Here is a 26,028-nt window from a genome sequence, read left to right as displayed (position 1 = left end):
CCCTAATGAGCCCAGGTTTGACATCACTAAGAAAGCAGACTTCTAATTCCAGACTTCTAGGGACAAGACCAAACCACAAGAGAAAAACTGATGGCACTGGGAGCTAAGGATACAGCATCGTGTTACCAGGCTCATTTTAATTCTCCTTTCCAATTGCTACCCATCGTTGTTAACCAAACTCAGAGAAGTGACGCAAATTCCATCTGCAGAAGGCAGCACAGGTTTCTAGGCCATGAACAAATCGAGTAACAAGAACCCGAGACCTTACCTGGAAATGCAAAATAATGGTCCAGATGAGCCCCAGGGTTAGTTTGGGGTTGCCATCTGTGATGTCGTCGTTGCGGATGTTCACTAGCTTCACCTGAAAAGGAAAGTTAAGCCGGTTTCAGAGCCCAAAAAGTTTCTTTCTGGTTTGATTTTTCCTCATTTTCACTATCAATATACAGTTAAATTAATTTTTGGCTGAAGAGTCTATGAATTCAAATACTTTATAGCACCACATAAAACAACTCTCATTATTCCAAAACAGGCTCCATGACGCCCCTTTCAAACAGTCAAACCCTGACTCATTCTGAAGTCCCAACCACCACTGGCTTATTTTGCTTTTTCTAGAACGTCATATAAATGGCATGTAACCTTTGGTACTAGGTAGTTCCCCCCACTCCTATAAGAGCATAATGTTCTTGAGATTCCCTTCCAAGCTGCTACATGAATGACTTGTTCCCGTAACTGCCAAGGCGTACTCTACTGTGCAGCTGCCCTGCCCTGAGACTGCCCATTAGTCCACTGAAGGGTCATGGATTATTTTCACCTTTTGGAATTTCTGAGTAAAGCTTTAATGCTCTTGTTCAGATTGTTGTGTGGATTATGCTTTCATTTCTCTAGAGTGGACTCCTTGGAGATTGCTAGAGCATACATAGCTAGATATACATAGCTTTGTAACAAACTGTTAAATGATTTTGCAGGGTAGCTGAACTATTCGGTACTCTCACCAGCAAACCACACAGCATTGCAAGTCGTGTCAATAGTCAGAAGCCTGACTTGTTTCTTTGGGGGTTAAAAGAGATGCCTCTTCTCCCTCATTACTCCTGCTTCTCTCTCCATTTCCTTCTCTCTGTCATAGATCTCTCTTCCTGATATAATGCCTGTCTCAGCTTTATTCCTAAAACCCATTCCAAGACCATAGTGTCAAAACCCTTTCCAAGAACATAATGTGCATAGACAAATAGGTTGCCCCTCCCTTTGAGGATCGACTGTCCTACTACTCTGCAGGAAACTGAGGTCTAAATTTTGCTGGTTCTTTGAGACAGGGTCTCTCTTTGTAGCCATGGCTGTTCTGATCAGTTACGTAGAGCAGACTGGCCTTGAACAGAGATCCACCTGCCTCTGCCTTCTGAGTGTTGAAGTGCAAGGATTAAAGGTATATTTCACCACCCTTGCTCTTTTTGGTTGCTTTGTTTTGCTTTAAGATATTTTCATTTCAGGGTGTTTCACCTACATGTATGCCTGATGTCCAAGGAGTCCAGAAGAGGGCATCACATCTTTTGGAATTGGAATTACAGACGGAATAAGGGGCCATGTGGGTGCTAGAGATAGGAACACAGGTCTTCTGAAAGAGCAACAAGTGATCTTAACCACTGAGTCATCTCTCTAGCCTAAAACTGAGGATCCTTAATGAAGATGTAAAGTTTTAAACAGAGTGTGCTGGTCTTTTCTGCCGTTCTCTCAGAGTTCTTGCTACTTGTGACAGCTGGAAGGGGAGGTCTCTGTCTCGTCTACTGAACTGAAATCTATCTGTAAAGGACCCCTGTGATCTCCACTCAGAGGTTACACTCAAGTTCATCTGGAAAAGGTCTTCCTTTTCTGTACTTAGGTTCTAGCCCCGGGGCGGTGTGGAGATGGGAGAATCTGCTCTTCCTTCCCTAGTCACTAACAACCGAAAGCTGCCATAAGGACGGTACCATTGTGTCCATATGGAACAGTCCTTCCCCGACCCTTGGGATGCCACCTGCCTCGGCCAGAATATCTCTAATAATTTCCTCAATGACCTTACACTTGACTCTTATTTTCTTTTCCTTTCTTACAGTCTGTCACCCTTCTTGCAATCTTAACACACACATTGATGACTCAAGTGTCACCCTATCTGCAGTTTGCTTGACTTCTCAATTCTGAAGACACTTTGGTCACCTGCATAACTAAGCTTGGGCTCCCCATTACAAGAAACTGCTCTAGTGATTTCCTGCCCTTCTGAGTCTATTATGGCTCTCATTTGCCCACATTTCCTTCTAGTATTGTAATCGATTCGCTCCTCTGTCCCTATTTGCACTTCCAGCTTATCAATTCTTATCTTAGCTGGTCTGTAAAGACATTTCTGAGGTTTTTCTAACTCAACATACAGACATTCCAATGTGGCTTCCTCCAAAATATTCCAATAGCCTCCATTTCTCCTACCATTTATTATTAAATTATGTAAACATAGAGATAGATCTTCATCAATTATAGGCCACTCAATTTGATGAGTACTGAAGCTAAAAATGTTAAGAACATGTTCCCTAGCCTAAGAGAACCTGCAGTACATTGGAGCATATGGGGAATTAACAATACAGTAATAAATGTTACATTCATACATTATTGTAGAAGCACTAAGAACATTCTCCCAAGTTAATTAGACTAAAAAATGTAAACCATTTAATGTCATGTTGTTAGTCAATTCTAGATATGCCATTTTTTTTCCCATAGAACTCACACCAGGGAGGTGGACCCTCTGACCCTCCCTGCCTCATCCACCTTCTTCCCTACCACAAGACAGCTTCACCCTTCTATCCTTTCTCCCTAATGAGAGGCAAGTCTTTTTCCCTTTCAAAAACGACTTCACCAGCAAGGCTTGGTGGTACATGCTTTGATTCCCAGCACTCAGGAGGCAAGGGCAGGTAGTCTCCCATGAGTTCAAGGTAGGCCTGGTCTACATAGAGAGTTCCAGGCCAGCTAGGGCAACATAGTGAGACCCTATCTGTAAATTAACTAATTACTAATAACTAGAGCAATTTGTGCTCTGCTTCTTATCCCTTGGGGTTAAGACCAAGTACTGACAGGAGAAGGAACATAGGCCCACTGTTGGAAAACTGGAGTTCAGTTCAAGTCCTAGCTCTGCTCTAACTTCTGTGATGGAGGAGGGTCATCTGTCTATATGTTACTTTCATTGGTTAATTAAGAAACTGCCTTGGCCCTTTAATAGAACAGAAAATTAGGTAGGCAGAGTAGACAGAACAGAATTGTGGGAGAAAGAAAACAGAGTCAGGCAGATGCCTCAGGCAGATGCCATAGCTCTTCTCTCTGAGATGACAGAGGTTAAGATCTTCCCAGTAAGCCACCCCTCATGGTGCTACACAGATTACTAAATATGGGTTAAAGCAAGATGTGAGAATTAGCCAATAAGAGGCTAAAACTAACGGGCCAAGCAGTGTTTAATGAATACAATTTCTGTGTTGTTATTTCGGGGCATAAGCTAGCCGGGTGGCAGGATGCAGCCCGCTGCTCTTTCTACACTTCTGGGATCTGGACCAGGTCACTTCAGATAGCCAGATCTCATTCTCTTTAATGCAAATAACTGAAAGAAACTGGATTCTTGGATCTCTATGATATTTTCTAGAATAAACATTTTAGGAGACTTCTATCTTTTTCTACCACTCCCATCCCCCGGGTCCTTGGTTATTTTGTTTTGAGTTAGGGTCTTGCAATCTAGCACAGCCTGGGCTCAAACTCATGATGATCCTCCTGCCTCAGCCTCCCAACTGCTGGATTATAGACATGGACCACCACACACAGCTCTGTGACTCTTAATTCTCCTGATACCTCTTGCTGTCTTCCTTATCTAGGAAGGAAACAATGTCTTTTTCCCTTTGATATCTAGGTTTACTATGTTCCAAATATTTCTACTCTATTAAAAACCTTTTCTTGGCCAGACTTGGTAGTGTATTTCTATGACCCTAGTCCTTGGGAGGCTGATATAGAAACATCTAGAGTTTGAGATCAGACTGAACTATAAGGCTAGACTTTGCCTCAAAATAATAAATAAGATAGGTGTAGTGGCATATACCTTTAGTCTCAGCACTCTGGAGGCAGAGGTAAGCAGATCTCTGTAAATTTGAGGCTAGCCTGGTCTATATAGTAAGTTTCAGACCAGTTTGAGCTACATAGTGAGACTCTTTCAGAAAGAAAGAAGGAAAGGAAGAAAGGAAAGGAGGAAGGGAGGGAGGGTGGGAGGGAGAGAAGGAGGGTGGAAGGGAGGGAGGCATGCATGCACAAATAAATAGCCAGCCATTCCCTTAAGTCACTATTGGGGATTTGGCTCAGCGATAGAGTCCCTCCTTGCTTATTGAACACATGGCCTTGGGTTCAATACCCAGAACCACAAAAGCCATCACTGCATGAGAGTCAGACCTTTTCCTCAGATTGATATGTCTGACAAACTACCCTGGACTTCCCTTGTCCTGCCACTTTCTTCACAGGTTTTATTTTTTAATCTTCATTTTGAACCCCCATGGGTCTTTTAGTTTCATCTTTGTTCATGAACATGGATCCTTTCAAAAAAGCACAAATTCTGTGTAAGGACAAAGAGTCAGAACTGGATCCCACTGGATGTTCTTACCTGCCGCTGCTTTAAGAAGTCCAGGGCAATCTGCACATTCTGCAGCCTATGAAAACGCATCCTGCCCTTCTCCCGAGGCTGCAATGAAAAACAGGGATGCTAATTTTAGCTATGCCAATTTACCTCGACACAGCCTCTCCTCTTTCATTTCAAGGACTAAAGACCACACAAGAATTCCTCAGAGCTGAAGCCAGGCGTGGGAGCATTAGATGAAGCACCTTTGAGAGCAGGGCCTGCATGTATGGACCAGACACTCAGCAGCTGACAACGCCTTGCATCACACAAACCACAAGCTAATCTGAGCTCCGTCACTGCACCGGTGTCGCCTCCTCCACGGGCTCTTCTGTGGCTGTGTGTAGCAGAGCTTGCTGTGAGGTTAACAGGAACACAGAGTGTAGCTCTATGGCTCCTAAAAGCACAGTTACCTGCACTGCAGGGAAAAGTCAGAATGCCTAACTGCATAACTCAGTAACAAGTAGAACAACTGGATCACAGACTGGCCAGAAGGGTGACTGACTCTAGGAGGGCAATTTTTAAGTACAGAGAATGGAGCTAAAGATGCTCAAGAAAAGCTAAAAAGGAAAAAAAAAAAGGAAAGAAAGAAAAAAAATCCAAACTGGGAGAGAAAATCTAGGAATTAATCCATCTCCCAAGAAGGTGAGTGTCACTCTAGGAAAGCCACACATCCACAAATGAAATTCTCAGAGCAATGAAATCTTAATGGTGACGAGCTGTTTAAGAATCTGGAAGAAATGGGGCTGGAGAGATGGCTCAGCGGTTAAGAGCACTGACTGCTCTTCCAGAGGTCCTGAGTTCAATTCCCAACAACCACATGGTGGCTCACAACCACCTATAATGAAATCTGGTGCCCTCTTCTGGCCTACAGGCAGAGTACTGTATGTATGTATGAATAAATAAATAAACAAATAAACAAACAAATAAATAAATAAATCTTTTTAAAAAAGAATCTGGAAGAAAACTGTTTCTGCCACTTAATCCTTGGGTCACACAACAATGCAAAAACCAAAAAAGCCATCTTCATCTGGTGCCTGTCATCCTTGCCCAGGGCTCAGCCTTGACTGCGAGGAGGTGAGTAAGGGCTCTGCCCAGCGAGGGCTATAAACAGGCGGCTGCTCTCACAGCTCTTCACTTTGCAGCGCTGATTTATTTTTCTAAAGCTGGAACTGGGGCATCATCCTCATTAGATTACACCAATTCATTTGTAAATATTAAATTGATACACGAATTAAAGGCTGACCAAATATAAGGTAGTTCTGTGATAGGGTCTGTAATAAGGAAATGTTATAGTAGGAAACAGTAATCCAACACAAGGAGAGAGGAGAGCATTCCTCCTGGTACACGCCAGCATTTCCAAACATTCTCCAAATGGGTAATGTACAGAAATGTCAAGGCCTCTCTGCAAAACAGGATAACTTCTTCTGTGAAGCTTTAGGGACATTTTTTAAAGCAAGAACCTTTGTTCAATCATTTCAAACCAACTATGAATACAGCTTAGAGAATTACAGTCTAAAACAAAATTCTAAAGCAATGGGGAAGGGAGATGAAAAGATGACTTGAAGAGCTCAGGGATTGGGGGTGTCACCCTGTCTCTGAAAACAGATTACAGGTTATAATTTAGGACCTATCTGCAGAAAAGACTTCTCTTACAGACACATCCTCCACCAAAAGTAAACAGCTAGGAGCATGCAAGTTAAAATCTGTTCCTTACAGGAACTAGAGAATTACTGACCAAAGCCAAAGTATCTCATGCAGTGAGTTTGCAAACAACACTTTATTTTGAAAACAATTGGCATGTGCTTGGTGAGAACCCAGAGGCTGGAAAAGTGGAGAGAGATATCAGTTAGTCTATACTGTGGAACTATGAGCAACTGATTTTCATGCTGTCAGCTACACGTCCACAGTTCTGCAATCGATTCAGGCAATACAACAAGGCCAGCAGAAAGCCATAGGTCTCCAGGTCACAAAGGGACTTGACATTTCCAAGTTCTGTGATTATTTTTGTGCCAATCATCCTGAGATAAGCAAAACATTCCCACTTCAGGATCATCTAATAGTAGTAATAGACACAATTAGTTTTAACTATTTTCTTTGAGACCCATATTCCCTGGTGGAAAGAGAAAGCAATTGGTGACCAAGCTACTTGAAGACCTTGAGAACTCTGGCCTCTCTGTTGGCCCTGTAGTGCCAGCTGAGATGCTGGCATTCCCAGGAAGACCTACTACATCATCATCATCTTCCTCCTCCTGATCCTCGCTGTTTGTATGGCGCCAGGAGGGCATGCTCACAAGACGAAGGGTCTTCAGCCCTGCTGGCTCCTTTGACCACCAACCAAAGAAAACACAACAGAGGAACAGAAAAGAAACACACACACACACATACACACACACATATACACACACACACAAAATGAATAAATTTTTTTTAAAAAAGTGAAAACACCACCCACCTCCAAAAGAGAGAAAAATAATCAAGTCAAGATTAGAGTAGAATATACTGAATGCTTCTGATTTTGAGAATATCATCAGTTCTCCATGTCTGCCTACCCTTTGTGAAATCTGCTATGGGAGGAAAAGAAGACAAGAGAAACTCTGAAACACATATCAAGCCAGGCAGTAGTGGCTCACGTTTTTAATCCCAGCACTCAGAAGACAGAGACAGGTAGCTCTCTGAGTTTGAGGCCAGCCTGGTCTACAGTAGTTAGCTCCAAGAGAGCCAGGACTGCTACACAGAGAAACAAAAAACGATGATCTTCCAATATGAAACTCACTGTTGACTCATCAATACAATGATCAATTGTATGAGACAGACTGAAGGAGTGCTGCAGAATAAACTCCACCAGACAAGAATGGAATCCCGATATCTTACCAGATTAATGAATGAGGGCCAGGAGAGAACTGGGAGAATACATGCTAGTTATGCTAACAAAGGTTTATGGCAATTCCGGCCACTAAAAATACATGTAAATAATTGCTCTACAAGTTTGTTTGTTTGTTTTTGATTAAACCCAAAACAAAGGGCTCAGGGAAGCCAAGCCCCAATCCTAGAAGGAGTTGAACCTCACATAAGCAGTGAAACGTAGTGTGCCAAATTCTATTCTTTTAACACAACAAACAGTGACTAAGAATTCACTAGAGGCACTGAGTGGGCTGAGACTCAGACAGCTTATGCTGTGCGCCTCTGCAGGTCTCTTTCCCCAACAGATGCTTCCAATATCCAAGTGTGGATGTTTCCAAGTGAAAATTGCATTGCCTATGGCACTAAAGAGAGAGACGCTGGAGCACAAGAAACACTTGCTCCCAAGAGGCTTAGATATCTGAAACAAACATCCAAAGCAAGTATAATGTAAGACCCATCTTTTGACAGGCCAGGAGGCCCAGTCAGGATTTCCTTTCCCATAAGCATTCTCTACAGAGCCCATTGGTACTGCTTTCTGAAACTATGTACAGGCACCAACTTCAGCATCTGCAAGATTCAACAGATCATGGAAGAAAGTTAGGTAAAACACCTGAGCTTTTAAATTAAATTTTAAATCCTTAGCTGAATATGGAAAATTAGAAGAAAAAAACAAAAAATATAATAGAGAACTGGGGAGTCTATAAACTTAAAAAAACTATAGGAAGGAAAATGCAATCTATAAAAGAAAAAACTTTAAACACAAATAAATGCTCCTGAAATATTAGTATATATAGAGAAATGAAGAATGATGAAGAAGTTGTCAGGCAGTACAAAGTACAACTATTTCTGATTTTATCAAGACATGAGACCTAAAGCTGTGGAGATGCAGTTTAGTTGCACAGTGCCTTCTAGCAGGTGAGGCCTCAGGTTCAATCCTTAGCGATCAGGGGAGAGGGGTCTCACGTGACAATACATAATGCATAAACCGAGATGATGTTGCTGGTAAACTATATGCCTCAGTTAGAAATAAAGTGTATCAGTAGCCTCGTCTACTCCTCCCTGCTGCCCAGTGGAGCTAGATGGACTGCTGTCAGTAGTCTCACCTGCAGGATACTCACTAGAAGGAAGGAACTTACCAGTTTGATGCCCGAGAGGACCTCCAACAGGGAGATCAGGTTATGTCCATCCCGAAGGTCTTCATATAGATCATTGATGTGTTTGCGAACCTGTGAAGAACAGTGAGACACGCCAGTCATTACCTGACCTGGAATCATTTGATTGTGCACCAGACAGCGTCTAGTTCTAGATAAATCAGAGAATTAAAAAATGGGAATCAAGAAGCAATAATAAAACTCAGGAATTACCAAGTCTGAGCAAAACTCATATGGAATAATAGCATTTATCACAGTATAGGTGTTTTCTATATTCTAGAAAGCGTGACAAGGACAGGGAATCAATTATCCTGAAAACATGTCAAGAATGACTACAGACTAAAAATGTGATTGGCTATAATGGGCAGATGAGTCCACTCAGTGTCTGAAAATTCTTCAGGGATACTAAGAAAAAAACCAAAAGAGACACCCAACATTTTACTGGGCATACTCCAATGTAAACAATCTCTTGCCACATATTTCTAATAATAAATTTGAGAATTATTTTTAATTTTTAAATTGTATTAATTGAAATAAATACAATTGTATAATTAAAACTATGGTAAAAAAACAGATCTCACTTTGAAAAATGTGGTTGATGTTGATCATGATGCTTAATGCTTTATATTTTATCTTATCCATCACACATAACTGTGGGTATTGTTAGTCATTCCTAGTTTATACATGAGGAGTCAGTACAGCCCAAGCTCACAAAGTGGAGGCTTTGGCTTCAGTTTGGTCCTTTTGGCTTAGTTTTCCCCATTAAGCATTAGGCTGTATGGGCAGTCACCATCTTCTCTTCTTAAGAATTGTACTGTAAGCCGGGCGGTGGTGGCGCACGCCTTTAATCCCAGCACTCGGGAGGCAGAGGCAGGCGGATCTCTGTGAGTTCGAGACCAGCCTGGTCTACAAGAGCTAGTTCCAGGACAGGCTCCAAAGCCACAGAGAAACCCTGTCTCGAAAAAACAAAAAACAAAAAACAAACAAAAAAAATTGTACTGTAAGATTTATTATTCTGATTCCACAGAAGATACAGGGAGCAGAGGCTTCGAAGAACTCAGGTCTCATTGCTATGGCTTTTCTGCCACAAGTCTGCCTCTGAGTTTATAAACAATTCCACTAAGAGACACTAAGAGAAGACTGATAAAAATAGGAAGAAAACAATTCTTACATAAATACATTTCTAGACAACAAAAGAAAGGATATTTTCAGAAGTAATGAGTTCAAGCTGTGAGATCCTATCTCAAAACAAAAAGCAATTTGGGAGTTAGAGAGACATCAGTATATAAAGCCTTATAAGTAAGAAGATCTAAGTTTGATCTCCAGCACGCATGTAAAATGCTGGGTACAATGGCAAGCACTTGTAACACAATACTAGAGATCAGAAATCCTTGCTAGCCAGTCTAGGCTAATTGGAAAGCCCCAGATCCAAGTGACAAACCCTGTCTTAAAAAACGGGGGCGGTGATGGTGGCACACGCCTTCAATCCCAGCACTCAGGGAGTTCAAAGCCAACCTGGTCAACAGAGCGAGTTCTAGGACAGGTTCCATAGCTACACAAAGAAACCCTGTTGGGGGGGAGGGGGAGAAGGATGGTAGCCTGGAGAAGGACACCACAGGTTGTCCTCTTTTATTTTTTATATAATTTATTGTAAATTTATAACTTAATTTTAATAATAATTATATTTGACAACCAGTTTACAAATTGCTGAGCATTTAACATTTTGTTCTCATGATTCTACAGAGCCAAACCTGTTGTGTAATAACTTTTTTTGTACACTGTGAAGATGTGTCTTTGTGGGCTAGAGAGATGGCTCAGTGGTTAAGAACATTGCCTGCTCTTCCAAAGGTCCTGAGTTCAATTCCCGGCAACCACATGGTGGCTCACAACCACCTCTAATGAGGTCTGCTGCCCTCTTCTGGCCTGTAGGCATATACACAGACAGAATATTGTATACATGATAGATAGATAGATAGATAGATAGATAGATAGATAGATAGATAGATAGATAGATAAGAATTTAAAAAAAAGATGTGTCTTTGTCAAGGCACCTTCTGACTGGTTTAACAAAGATATGAATGAGCCAGGTGGTGGTAGCACATGCCCTTAATCCCAGCACTTGGGAGGCAGAGGCAGGTGGATCTCTGTGAGTTCGAGGCTAGCCTGCTGTACATGAGCTAGTTCCAGAACAGGCTCCAAAACTACAGAGAAACCCTATCTTGAAAAAAAAAAAAAAAAAAAAAGAAAAAAAAAAAAACAAATAAACAAACAAAGGATATGAATGGCCAAAGGATATGAATGGCCAACAGGTAGGCAGGAAGAGGTTCAGCGGGATGTCAGGGCAGAGAGAGGATGAGGAGAAGAATCAAGGCGTGGGAGTGACACCAGAAGATGTGGAAAAGAAACCGAAGTGCAAGATGAAAGAGAGATTAAAAAGTAACAAGGCCAAATGTAGATTAATATAAATGGGTAACATTCTAAGAGCTAGTGGGACAAGCTATAGGCCGAGGTTTTATAATTAACAGTGAGTCTCTGTGTCGTTTTTTTGTCAGCTAGCGGTCTAAAGGAACGTCTGACTACACAAACCAGACCAGCAACTCCAAGATATCAACATTTTCTCCCTCAAATGATTCAATGTTTCAAGATTTTGTTGTACATAAAGCATAGTCAACTGCTAACAAATGAAGAGCTCATAAAGGCTGGAAGGGGAAAAATTCCAATACAGCAAGTTTTAAATGTCAGTGAAAAGCCCTCCAAATGGAGATGCTCTTGAAGCCGTGGGAACGAACAGAATTCGCCCAGGCCAACTGAGAGCTTCGCTTTAGAAGTCATATGCATTGAGATGGTAGCTAAAGACACGGGGAATACTGGATTTTCAAAGATAGGGGTAAGAAAGAAGAACAGAGTGCTGGGAATGGGGCTTTAGGGAGTAGCCTAAATTAGAAGTCAGGGATGGAAAAACAATCAATAAAATAGAGGCCAGGAGTGGGGTGGGAGAGAGAGAAACTAAGTAAAGAAAAAGCAGAAGCAGTAAGAGAAAGAAGAAAAACAAAACAAAAAAGCACAGTCAAGGTAGGAGATTGGAGCATGAAAGAAGCGCAACAGGGATCAAGAAGGATGGCAACTAAAACTGTTTCAAGTTTTTAAAAATCATCATCATCATTATTTTTATGTGGGGTGTATGTGTGCGCACGCATATGTATCGTGAATGCAAGCCTACGGTGGTCAGAGGACAACTTCAGGAGTCAGCTTTCTTACTTCCAGTGAGTTTCCAGAACTAAACTCAGGTTATCAGGCTTACACAGAAAGTGCTTTTACCCACTGGTCCTTTTTAAAAAAATGTTTTATGCCCCTATAAATTAGTACAAGTTGGTTGTGTGTATGTGCAAGCATGCAAGTTGAGGAAATTTTCAAGAGAATAATATAATGGAAATCATATCATAAATTAACGAATGGCCAAGTTAAAAAAATTTCAGGACCTGGGAACATAGCTCAGTGGTGAAGTGCTAGCCTAATTGACACAAAGCCCTGGCTGGGTTCACTCTCTGGTATCATTTGGTTTTTATTTTTTTATTTTATTTATTTATTTATTTATTTATTTATTTTTTACTTTTTGAGACAGGGTTTCTCTGTAGCTTTAAGGACACACTGGTTAAGAGTACTTCTGCTCTTTGAGAAGACCTGAGTTTAGTTACTAGCACCCATGTAAGGTAGCTCCTAACTACCAACACGCCAGGGATCCAATGCCCTCTTCTGGTATTACAACACACATGTGGCATACGGGTGCATGCGCGCACACACACGGATCATTTTTTTAAATGCTAGAAAATAACTAATAATTTATTATAAAAAGGGACAACTGAGGAGATATATTATTTTTTAATTACATTTTTGGTAGGTATGATGGCAGACGCCTATAATCCTAGCACTCAAGAAGCACAAGCAGGAGAATAAAGAGAATGAAGACCAACATGAGCTAGAGGAAACCTTGTCTCAAGATACTGCTCATGGTGCAGACCTAAACAGAGAACACGCAACAGATGAATATCAAATGACTGAAAGAAGCTTAGGAAATGCTTAACATCCTTAACTATCAGAGAAATGCAAATCAAAACAACTCTGAGATTCCATCTTATACCTGTCAGAATGGCCAAGATCAAAAACACTGAGGACAACTTATGCTAGAGAGGATACGGGGTAAAGGGAACACTCCTCCATTGCTGGTGGGAGTGCAAACTTGTACAGCTGCTCTGGAAATCTGTATGGCGATTTCTCAGAAAATTAGGAATCAACCTACCTAAAATCCCAGCAATACCACTTTTGGGTATATACCCAAAGGATGCTCAATCATATCACAAGGACATGTGCTCAACTATGTTCATAGCAGCATTATTTGTAATAGTCAGAACCTGGAAACAACCTAAATGCCCTTCAACCAAAGAATGGATAAAGAAAATGTGGCACATTTACACAATGGAGTACTACTCAGCAGTAAAAAAAATAATAACATCTTGAAATTTGCAGGCAAATGGTTGGATCTAGAAAAAAAAAAAACAATTGAGTGAGGTACCCAGACCTGTAGTGATATTTCATTTGTATTTTAATAAATAAAGCTTGCCTGAAGATCAGAGAGTAAAACAGCCTGGCTGATCAACCTTACAGACTAGGTAGTTGTAACACACACCTTTAATTCCAGTCCAAGAGAAGAATATAAAGCAGAGGAGACAGCTCTCACACAGTCTCATTCTGAGATTCCTGGAGACAGGACCATCATTTCAGTCTGAGGTTGAGGTAGAGACAGTGGCTGGCTGTTTTGCTTTTCTGACCTTCAGGATGAACCCCAATTTCTATCCCTGGATTTTTATTAATTATGCTACACAGACCCAGAAAGACAAATATAATATATACTCACTCATAAGTGGCTTTTAGACATAAAGCAAAGAAAAATCAGCCTACAATTCACAACTCCAGAGAACCTCAACAACAAAGAGGACCCTAAGAGAGACATACATGGATCTACACAGGAAGAAGAAAAAGACAAGATCTTCTGAGTAAACTAGGCGTGTGGGAGTCACAGGAGAGGGGAGGAGGAGAGGGGAACACAAAAAAATGTATAGCGCAATAAAAACAATTAAAAAAAAAAAACCACTCATCCCTTTCCACCTTGAACTTGATATACATGATTCTTCTTTTGGGGGCTGCTTTGCTTTTGAAATGGGGTCCTACTCTAGAAACTACAGGGAAACCCTGTCTTGAAAAACAAAAAAAAAGAAAAAAAAGAAATGGGGTCCTATTACATTGCTTAGGCTGCTCAGAACTTCTGGTCCCCACAATACTTCTACCTCTGCTTCCCAAACACCGGGGTCTGCATGCATAAGCCACTGCAGGAAGTGCCAGAGCTGGATCCAGATCACTGTGCCCTTATTTTTAGCTGCATTCTTCCCCTTTAAAGGCTTCGATAGTCTCTACAGCAACAACAGCAAACAGCTTTCCTGTGTCATTTTTTTGACATTGGGAAACTTGATCCAAAAACTTTCCTCTAAGATAATGTATTAAAAAGGAAACACAGCAGCTTAATGACCTTGATCCAACTAAGTAGAAGAACAACAAACACGTCACGGAAGTTTTCAAATAGGTGTAGAGGTGCACACCGTTAATTCCAGCACTTGGGAAGCAGAAGCAGGCGGATCTCTGTGGGTTTGAGGCCAGCCTGGTCTACAGAGCGAGTTCCAGCACAACAAAGAGAAACCCTGTCTCAACAAAAGAAAACAAACAAGCGCTGCAAGTGTGTTTCAGGTTCTTGTCTCCATTTTTGAAAAGATGGGTAAAGGATGTGGTATTAGAATACCTGTTTAGCATGTGCAAGTTTCTGGGTTCAGTTCTTAGAATGAAATTTGAGGTCAGCTGGGAAGAGATTTGGAGAGTAGTGAACCCTCTAAGCGGTCTGAGCAGGGGCTGTATTACCAAACAGTGCTGGGAACCCTCAGGATTGTCCTATATTCAACCGAGTTTTCGATTATACCAGGAAGTCAGATGTGGCATTGCACACGAGTAATCTCAGCACTTGAAAGACTGAAATAGGAGGCAGGAAAGTGTGAGGCCACCTTGGGCTTGAGTGAGACTCTGTCTCAAAAACCAAAACCACACAAAAGGTAAGGAGGGGTGAGGGGAGAACTAAATCTAGAATTTGAGAGGCTTAATTGGTTTTGCTATCACACTGTCCTGTTGACCAAAGAAAGAATCTGAGTGTAGCTGCACAGCCAAACAAAAGATGCCTGAGTTTCACAAAATAAATTTTGTTCCCTAACATTCAACCGAAAGTTCAAAAAATTCAGTCTTAGTAGACTGATTCTGGTTAGTAGTGGATCTCGCTCTCCTAAACATCCCAAGATGAAAAAGTGCTGTTGGAATCAGACAGCCTGAAAATGATGGAAACAGCCCAGGGGTTCAGTAAAGCTCTGGCCAGCCTCGTGTCCAACAGTGCTGTGATGTGTTCCTCTAGTCCCCTTCCCAGGCCTCCTGTCATCACAGAGCACTGAGGCAGAGGTCCAACAGGCAACAGCAGCTACAAAGGAGTATCAGAGAGTCAGAGCACTTGAATCCAAATACCAAGTTTAGTGGTCCAGCTTGAAACAGACATTTGACTTGTCCAACTGTTACAGACCTAGTAGCCTTGATAACGGCTTATGAATGCCCCAACCTCTGCCCCTCACTAGCTGCATGATCTTGGGGAACTCATTTCACCTCTCTAATTTTCACCTCTTTTGTCATGAAAACTGAGAGGATTATATTCTAAAATCCATAAAAGATAGCATCATTATTTAGGCAGCAGCCCTCTTCAGAGGTTATTGTAAAAAGCAAATCAGATAAAATACACTTAGTAAGCTATAAAGCACTACTACTATTTACTCAAGGTAACAAATATTGGCTACCCCTCATGTCCCAGTGCAATGCTTGAAGCTAAAGTAACATTATACCGTCTCAGTCTCCATGGGCACTCTAACAGGAGACAGTATGCAAACACACAAGCAACTGTTCCAAGTGACAGAGAATAGAAAGGGGATTGCAAGCCACTTAGTGTAAGGAATGTAGGTCAGAAAGATTATATCCCTTAGCCAAAAATGGTCAGTAGACGGTGGCCAAGCATAGGAAACTGGGGTGATCATTCTAGGAAGAGGAACAAATAAAGCAATAAAGAAGTACAAGGACTTCAGGGAGCAACCAATTAATAGGTGTGACCACAGTGGAAGTTTCAAGTTTCGTGGAAAAGACTATCTGGAAATGAAGCTGGAGTAGGTTAGAACCAGGTTAAGAAGGACTCTGAATAATGACAAATCATCAGAGATCAATTAGAGATAACTGGAAACCACTCTAAGAATTTACAGCAGTAAATAAGCTTTTGGTAGCTGTCCTTTCTGCTCTGCCTCTCTCTTGTCTTTGCTGGTTCTGATACCACAAAACTGAGAAACAAAACAAAAACAAGATACGTTCCTCTTCAAGATTGTGATGGTTAGATTTAATTACCATCTTGGCACAACCTAGATTTGCCTAGCAAGAGAGTCTCAATGAAGGATTGTCTAGATCAGGTTGGCTTATAGGCATGCCTGGGAGGCATTTTTCCTAACTGCATTAATTGAGATAGGAAGCCAAAACCTAAATGCAGGTAGACCATTTGTGGGCTGGGCCACGAACTGTTCAAGCACATGTGCATTTATTCCTCTGCTCTTTACTGTGGATGCAATGTGATTAACTGCTTCAATTGCCTGCTGGGATTTCCCACTATGAGGGACTGTGACCTAGAATTGTAGCCAGATAAAAGGGTTTATCAAAATGCTCTCATAACAATGGAAAGAAACTAGAACAAAGATACAATCTGAAAACAAAATCTGCAATCTTGCAGGAAGAATAAGGCATATAATTTCAGTAACAAGTACATAAGGAAGACTAAGAGGTGCACGAAGGAAAGGGTGGTTGATTCTACATGGGAGAGTCAGGAAAATATTTATTGAAGGATATTAAGTTGATAGGCAAAACAGCCAGAGGGAGAGCAGAGCAAAGATAAAGAGAAGTAAAACTGCACGTCTCACAGCTTTAGATAGGAGAGGAATTTGGCACTATGGGGGTGGGGAGGATAAGAAAAGTAGGCTGTGGCCCCTCCCACCACCCCTCAGGGTCCACAGGCAGTTAATGGTTGCTGAGGAAAACATGCTTTCTTCAGTAGCAGCCACTGATAAGTTGAAAACCCTAATTAAACTCACTGGTTCTCTTCCTTTCCCCAACCCTTCAACCCCCAATACATGGCAGAAGCCAGGGCTGGTTTTACATGTTAAGGAACATGTGTTACATACTGAGGCCTAAAATTTCAGTTTCCTTTTTTAGTGGTGTAACTTTGAACAAGCTGCACATCTTCCCTAAACCTGATTTTCCTCACTGACAAAATAGAACATTCAGCACAGTCAGTGAAGGACTGTGAGCTAATCCTTGTGAAGGACTTACTCTAAAATGTCTGACTTATTGGAAGGCATCAATAAACTACTAATACCAATGTCACAATCGGGCCACTTTGTTAGGAAACTATTATGGTGAGCAAGTCAAGAAATGAAGACTCCCTGGACAGAAGCAAAAGTGACAGATGTGGAAAACACAGAAGCAAGCCACCTTTCTGAGCTGAACTGATTAGATTTGGTAACAAGAGACAGACAGATTACTATTGGCAGTCCTGAATCAAATATGATTCTAGATTCCTGACCAGAAGAAGCAAAGGCATTTAGCAATTTGAGATGTGTCAAATATAGGATACACCTGGGTAACATGCAGATGAATCAGCCAAGTAAGCCTGAGAAAGGCACATCTTGGGCTTGAGATAAAATGTGGGAAAGGCTCTTTTTCTTCAGGTTTTGTGATTTAAAAACCACCCTCACTGTAGCTGCCACTGAACCAGTGGTACTAAGGAACTAAGTTTGATTTATGTAATACTTCCTGGTCTGGTTTCCTGAACAACTGACCCAACTGAGAAAAAGAAAATCCAATCAACCAAATTTTCTTTTTTTAAAAAAAAATATTTATTTATTTATTATGTATACAATATTCTATCTGTGTGTATGTCTGTAGGCCAGAAAAGGGCACCAGATCTCATTACAGATGGTTGTGAGCCATCATGTGGTTGCTGGGAATTGAACTCAGGACCTTTGGAAGAGCAGGCAATGCTCTTAACCTCTGAGCCATCTCTCCAGCCCCTCAACCAAATTTTCTGTCTGTGCCTTTAAAGCCATGTGGTTCACAGATAGGTGTGCCCTACCATGTGAGGGAAAGCCACAACAACTTACACATAATTAAAGAGAGAGATGGATATAGGGGACACAAAAACAGAAACAAAGGAGAGAAAAATGAGGCCTCTTAAAAAGAGAAAGAGAAAGAAGTTGTATGATAACTTGTTTTGATAAAGTTTTTTTAAGCATCTAGATTCAGTGGGATCATCCTGTGGCCACTTCTACTTGTGTTTCTTTGTATTGCAGCAATCAAACAATCACTATGACTAAAAGAAACAAAATTGCTAAAGAACATAGGGTAAGACAAGAGCATGGTCAAGGATAGAACCCTGGAAACATCAACACAGAAGAGGGAAACAAAGTAAAAAGCCAGTGAAAGAGGCAGAAAAGGGATGAGGCTGTAGCTTAGTGGATAGAGTGCTTACCTAGCAGGCACAAAGCCCTGGGCTGTCTCAGAGCACATAAAGTACCACAAACAGAGGCAGAAGGAACAAGAGTTCAAGATCATCCTCAACTATACAGATGAGACCAGTCTGTCTCATAGAGAGAGAGAGAGAAAGAGGGGTGGGGGTGGGAAACAAAAAAACCCAAATGACTGAGGGAGAAGCAGTGTTTCTATAAGTCAACAGAAGGGAGGGTTTGGAGGAATAGATTACAGTGTTAGGTACAAAAGAGAAGTAGAGAAGTCAGGCAACAGGAAGATAAAACTACGTCACTGAATATAGCAATTGTATTGTAGATTGCTTCTACAGTCAAATAGAGAGGCAGAGACAGGCAGATCTCAAATTCAAGGGAATAGTGAGCCCCTGTCTCAAAATAAGGGCCGAGGAAAATGAGGATGGCTCAGCAAACAAAGGTTCTCACCTCCAAGCCAAGGCCTGAGTTTCTGGAGTTTCACAAGGTGGAAAGAGAGAACCAACTCCTGCCAAGTTGTTCCCCAACCACCAGATATGCACCATGGCACACACTCACAAGCACCCACCTGCACACACACACACACACACACACACGCTCACAAGCCCCCACCTGCACACACACACACTCACAAGCACCCACCTGTACTCACACACATGCTCACAAGCACCCCCACACACGCTCACAAGCACCCACCTGCACACCCACACACGCTCACAAGCACCCACCTGCACACACACACACACGCTCACAAGCACCCACCTGTATACACACACACACGCTCACAAGCACCCACCTGTACTCACACACATGCTCACAAGCACCCACACACACGCTCACAAGCACCCACCTGCACACACACAAGTTCACAAGCACCCACCTGCACACACACACACAAGTTCATAAGCACCCACTTGCACACACACACACACACACACACACACACACACACACACACACACACAGAGAGTAGTTAACAAATATATTTTTAAAATTTTTAAATGAGTAAATCAATCACTCAGTCACTGGTGACTCTTCATAGAGCAGCGGTAATAATGGAGCATAAAAACTTTGCTTGGATCTGACTGCCAGGCAGGCGAACCTTAAGAGAGTCCTTTTGTTTTATTTTGTTTTTTCGAGACATGGTTTCTCTGCATAGCGCTGGAACTCGTTCTGTAGACCAGGCTGGCCTCAGACTCACAGAGATCACCTGCCTCTGCTGCCCAAGTGCTAGCAACCTTAAGAAAGTTTAACCACACTTCTGCTTTGATCTTATTATTCTTTGCATGTTTGTGTATGTGTGGTATGCTTTTGTGTGGGGGTGTATGTTCCAATATGTGTGGGGGTCACTTGTAGGGAAGAATAAGAATGCACATGTGTGAGCAGGAGTTGACAGCAGGTGTCTTCTTCAATCACTCCCCATTGTTTATGCACTGACTGAAGCAGGGCTTCTCACTGAACCTGGATCTCATCAATTCCAAGTGCACTAACTAGCCAGCTCGTACCAGGGACCACCTGCTTCTGCTTCTTGTGTGTTAGGATTACAAATGCTATCAGTGGAGAGCGCTCCCCGTGCTTTTTGATTTTAATAAAATTAATATAAAACTCCATCAGCTGGAGCTGGAGGTGTAGCTCGAAGGCCTGACAAAGGCAAGGTCCCCCTGGGTTCTCTCCCCAGTACTGCCCCCATTCTCCCTCCCCCCAAATCAATTAAACACTTCAGATTTACAGAACACTCTAGTCCTATTCTTAATACATGATCAGATTTCAAAATAAGTGGGTTTTTCAGGCATGGTAGTATATGCCTATAATGCCTACTGCTTTGGAGACTAAGATAGGAAGGTTGAAAGTTGAAAGTCAGTCTGGGCAAAACAGGGAGCCTTTGAAAATAATAGGAAAAAAGAAAAAGGTGGAGCACTTGCCTAAAGCGAGGCTCTGTGCTAAACCTCTAGCACTACAAAGAATAAGATGGTGGTTAAGGGGATTATAAAACAACCTCTTTTTAAAGGTTAGATCCATTATTTGTTTATTCTATGTGTTTGAGTATGTACGCTTGCGCACCATGTGTGCCTGTTGCCTGCAGAGGTCAGAAAGAGCACTGGAAACTCTCGAAGTGAAGAATGGGAGGTTGTGAGCCTCCATGTGGCTTCAGGGCACCAAACCTAGGTCCTCTGAAAGTGTTGATAACCTCTGGGCCAACTCTCCAGCCTTATAAAATAACTTTTAAAATGTGAAGTGGTGTTCTTAGGATCTTAGGAACCATTCCCTGGTATTGCCAACCTTACTCTGCTGAGGCAGTACAGTAACACTGTTGGCTCCACACTTAAAATATATAGGGGGACTGGCAAGATGGCTCAGTAGTTAAAGTATTTAACACACAAGCAAGAAGACTGGAGTAGGGGTTGGGGATAAGACAAGCATGAAGCCTGGAATCCATATACCCACATAAATACTGGGTGGGTACGATGGCCTGCCTGCAATTACAGCCTCAGAAGGCAGACACAGGGGATCCGCAAAGCAAGCTGGCTAGCAAGACTAGCTGTATGAATGAGCTCTGCCTCAATGAATAAAATGGAAGATGAATCAAGAATGATTTCTGACATCAATCCCATGGCTTCCACATGTACAAGAACCCACACACATGTAAAAAACATATGTGCGCGCACACACACAGAATAAGAAAAGCTAGGGAAACATGAAAGAATCCTACCTTCATCAAGTGCTTGTTGACCCACTTGGTGAACGTTTTCTTTTGAACTCGATCCCGCTCATCTGCAAAGGAAACACAGAAGAGGAGCTGACTGAGCACTCTGCAGGCAGCTCATTCCCAAACCTGTGCCCTGCCCTCATCCCGGTTTCTCTATAACCAATATAAAATACTGGCTTTAGGTACAGAACCATGGGGCGATGACTTCTTGTTAGGAAGATTTGGCTCATTCAAACATCTCTTTTCCCTTTTTTGATTATGACCATTTTGCCACTGGACAGAATCACGACTCAAAAATCTCATCATGGCAATGTCTCCTCAGCACAATAATTTGAGTAGAGCAGGGGACAGGATGGCCAATCTCCCACATCCCTCACAAGTCCCAACAGGATAAAGTTACAAATAGTAGCAAGAGAAGGGTGGGGAGGCTCAGGTGTAGTATAGACACTACAACTGTTAAATCTCTCTACACCACTCAGCCCACCTAACTGCTGCCTCCTCTCATGCCCAGTTTCCTCACAAACCATAACATCCAGCCAACGCCCCCAAAGCCATCCAGGTTAGCTTCCCTGAACATCTCTTCCCTTCCCCTTCTCCTAAATCTTACAAAGGCAAACTCCTCATCTCTCTCACAACCCCCCACCAAAAGACCTCTTCAACAGAAACATCAGTTCTGTCAATACCTGACTATGGCTGCCCCACAGACAACCAGTCCTATGAAGATTCACTTGAGGCAATTCCCAAGAGCCAATTCCAGAAAACTGAGGGACCAGCCCTGATTCTTTTCTATCTATCTAAAGACTGCACCGCCCATAGAGCGCTCTATTCAATCATCCTCACTGGGTGACCATGAGCAAAATACATCATATATGTGCATAAAAATATAATGAAACCCATCTTGCCTTTTGGGTTTTTTTTTTCGTTTTTTGAGACAGGGTATCTCTGTATCTTTGGAGCCTGTCCTGGAACTAGCTCTTGTAGACCAGGCTGGCCTGGAACTCACAGAGATCCACCTGTCTCTGCCTCCCAAGTGCTGGGATTAAAGACATGCGCCCCCACTGCCCAGTGAAACCCATCTTTTGAATGGTGAATATACTAACAATTATTTTTAAATTTACATTACATTTTATTGATAGAAAAAGAGACAAAGCGTGTGTGTGTGTGTGTGTGTGTGTGTGTGTGTGTGTGCCATGATATGTGTGTCTTTCAGATCACAGGACAACCTGAGAGTCATTTCTCTCCTTATCATATGGGCGCTAGGAACTGAATTCAGTTTGTCTAGTTTGGCAGCAAACAGAGTTTTCCACTCAACTATCTGTCTCTAATAATGATTTTTAAAAGGGAAAGCATAACAAAACCATAAAAAAGTCATTCTCATTGTCACCAACCATTCCCTGCTGCTCCCCACTGCCGCAAGGTGAATTTCAATCATTCCTAGACATCCCAGCACTTTGGAGGTAGAGGAAGGGGGATCTCTGTGAGTTTGAGGCCAGCCTGGTCTATAGAGCAAGTTCCAGGATAGGCTCCAAATGCTACAGAAAAACCTTGTCTTGAAAAAACAAGAACAATTAACAACCAAAAAAAGAAAAACAAAAACAAAACAACAACAACAAAACCCAATGATGTTAAAGTAATGCTAAAGTTTTAAATAATAAGCCCTAAAACAAAACAAAAACTTACATGACTGGCCAAAATACATGGTTCTATGAAACAACAAGAGATAAGGGAAAAAACAACAACGAGAGCAAGGTGTAGGGTGGACATCCCACGTGAGCTCAAGGCCCAACAGAATTCTGTGTAAGAGACCAATTTCACACATAAACTCCTCAAACTTCAATTGAGTGCCGCCTGTACTGTATGCTGGGCCATCAGCCGCAATGGAAAAATCAGAGCTAACAGAATTCCGACACTGCACTCCCATGCACGCCGTACATGTTCTGCTACACTAGATTAGCTGCTTTCAAACACCAAGGACAGTCAGATTCCAACTGTAAAACCTCTCATCCTTAAGACACACATTTTCTGCTGTTTGCTTTTTAGAATTTCATTTTAAAACTTACACATTTAGAAGCAGGGTGTGGTGGTACACACCTGTAACCCTAACATTAAGGAGTTGAGGCAGGAGGATTCTGAGTTCCGGGCTTGCCAGGACTAGAGAGAATTCAGTTCCTAGAACCCATATGATAAGGAGAGAAATGACTCTCAGGTTGTCCTGTGATCTGAAAGACACTCATATCATGGCGCGCACACACATACATACACACGCTTTGTCTCTTTTTCTCTCAAAAAATATCTCTGAAAAATAAACACAACATTTGCTGTGCTACCATCACAGGTCAACTAATTCACAAATAGAAAAGAAAATGATAAACAAAATTCATTTTAACCTAATCAGTATTTTTAAGAAGTTGGACGTTTTAGTTTATTGTTTTAAGGCAGGGTTTCATAGACCTGATCCTCCTGCCTCCATGTCCCAAGTGCTAGGAATACAGGAATGCATCAACATATTCAGCACCTCTCTTAAATTCTCTGTGGAAAAAGATATGGTCAAGCATTCCTTTCCCCTCCCCCAACTCCAAGACAGAGGATCACTAGATAGCTCAGGCTGGCCAGTAAGCTGGCAACCCTGCTTCAGCCGCTCAGGTATGGACCACACACCAGGCTTCCTCCCGCCTTTTCAATCTCTACCTTGAAGCTGAGATTCACTCTACCCTAGTTCACCCTCCTCTGGTTGCTCCTTCTCTTCTGCTCACTCTTTAAATATTTACTCACACTTAGTCCTCTTTTTCCTTTATTCTACATTATAGTTTCCTAAAGTATCTATGGACTGAAGACTATTGATAAATTTGAAAAAAACGTGTTCATAAACTTCTTAAAATTAGATGCAAAAATGTTGGTATTATGTGAGGGGGGAGTATGTAGCTTTTTAAAATAAAGTTAGTAATACCTGTCATTTACATTGTCCCAGAATTATTAGTCCTATCCCATTGGTCTTAAATGTAACCTATATATTGGGAAATTCATCTTCAGCTCAGGCTTTTAATCCAAATACTACTCTCATATTTAAATTGCCTCCCAAATATTTGTATCACTCTCATCTGAAATTCAACTTCTCTAAAATTAAATTCTTGAGCTGGGTATACAGGTGAGTGGCAGAGTACTTGTTTGTCATATATGAGGTTCTGGGTTCGCCACTCAGTATCCGAGGTGTGTGTGTGGGGGGGGGGGCAGCAAGCACATGGGAAGGAAGAAAGAAGGGAGGGAGGGAGGGAGGGAGGGGCAAAGGAAAGGAGAGGAGAGGGGAGGGGAGAGGAAGGGAGGGAAGGAGGAAAGCAAGACAAGAAAAGAGATAAGCAGCAAAAACCCTCTTTTTTAAAATAAATATATTTAATATTTTAATTGTCCGGATATGTGTGTGACTATGTGCAGATGTCCACAAAGGCCAAAAGAGGTATTGTATCCCCTGGACCTGGAGTTCCAGGCAGTTATGAGCCACTTTGACATGGATGCTGGAACTCAGGTCCTTTACAAAAGACCCACTCTTAACCACTGAGCCATTCCTCCAGGACCCAAAACTCTTCTCCCTCTTCTCAACAGGTTTTGCTTGCATCATTTCTGCCTGTACTCTATCAGCCAGAATGATCTTGCTACTGTCTACCTTAAAATCTTCTAGTCAGGAGCTGGAGAGACGACTCACACTGGTTGCTCTTCCAGAGGTCCTGAGTTCAATTCCCAACAACCACATGGTGGCTCACACCTATCTGTAATGGGATCCAATGCCCTCTTCTGGCCTGCAGGTGTATATGCAGACAGAGCACTCATACCAAAAGATCTTCCAGTAGTAGTCAGAAGCTGTGTGTGACGGCTCACACCTACAGTCCCAGCACTTAAGAGACTGGGCCAGTGGAACTTTAGCGTGTGCAAGGCTGTCTTGGGTAACATAGTAAAACCTTGACTCAAAACAAAACAAAAATTAGTAGTTAGAACCTACTGAATATCTACTCACATGTGCTTAGCACCTCCACACTCTTTCTGATGTTCAACAGCCCTATAAAGTGGCTACTATGCTAATTTAATAGAACAATAAAGCCCAGCAATGACAAGCAACTTGCCCAAGATCATAGGAGTTACATATGAACCCAGCTCTGCATAATACCATAGCCCAATACTTCATTCAGGATAGCACTCACACTTCATAGCTTAGGACCTACAGATCCACTGTTACATGATCCCTGCCTGCTGCTCATTCTTTTTCACGCTTTCATAAAATTCCCAGCCCCTATTTATTCTCATTTATATTCCAGTCATGCTCAGCAAGATTTATTAACTTTTCCAAAGTCACACAGTAAGTAATAGAATACAAATTCATGTTTGCTATATTCTAAGTCATAGATTTGTATCCACTACATAGAGCCTCCATGGACTTATTCCAAGCCAGCACAGTAATGTCCCACAAACCCAAGGGGAAAGGAGTAATGTGAACTATAAGGATGACAGGTGTTCACAAAGGACATGTAATATCAAGAATTAGTGATGCCAAGAAGGTCTCCACAGGGTTATTCAGGATTTTAGAGAAATAATAACTCTAGAGTCCTCAGGGCAAAATTAAAATTTACCTTATTTCTTAAGAAAGCTTTATCTGTATTAATAATAACTGTCTGGACTTTTGGAAAGTACAGGACCACAGTTAGTTAAAGAAAATTCCCAGGTGCTGAGGAAATTGCTCAGTGGTTAAGAGCACTATCTGTGCAAACATGAAGACCCAAGTTTGAATCCCCAGCGCCGACACACAAGCTGGGCACAGATGCAAATCTATATCCCAGCACTGGGGATACAGCAGCAGGTAGATCCCTAGAGCTCCTTGGCCAGCCAGCCCAGCCAAATGCAGGGCTTCTGACTCAATAAGAGATCCTGCTTCAAAAA

General features: G+C 41.9%; 1 protein-coding gene across 10 annotated transcripts in view; it reads right to left on the bottom strand.

Moving 5' to 3' along the window:
* LOC119816258 (microtubule-actin cross-linking factor 1) overlaps positions 1-26,028 on the bottom strand; it is a 319,531-nt gene that overhangs the window by 183,908 nt on the left and 109,595 nt on the right. For all 10 annotated transcript variants that reach the window (XM_038332756.2, XM_038332759.2, XM_038332757.2 and 7 more), the window contains exons 2-5: positions 21,109-21,170; positions 8,701-8,790; positions 4,649-4,726; positions 269-361 (exon numbers count right to left, since the gene is read on the bottom strand). In XM_038332756.2, coding sequence (XP_038188684.1) covers positions 269-361; positions 4,649-4,726; positions 8,701-8,790; positions 21,109-21,170 — 323 coding nt within the window. The remainder of the gene's footprint in view (positions 1-268; positions 362-4,648; positions 4,727-8,700; positions 8,791-21,108; positions 21,171-26,028) is intronic.

The sequence above is a fragment of the Arvicola amphibius genome, chromosome 6, assembly GCF_903992535.2.
Source record: "Arvicola amphibius chromosome 6, mArvAmp1.2, whole genome shotgun sequence".
NCBI classification, from domain to species: Eukaryota; Metazoa; Chordata; class Mammalia; order Rodentia; family Cricetidae; genus Arvicola; species Arvicola amphibius.
The sequence above is the reverse complement of the archived record's forward strand: the minus strand, read 5'-3'. Positions and strand labels throughout refer to the sequence as shown.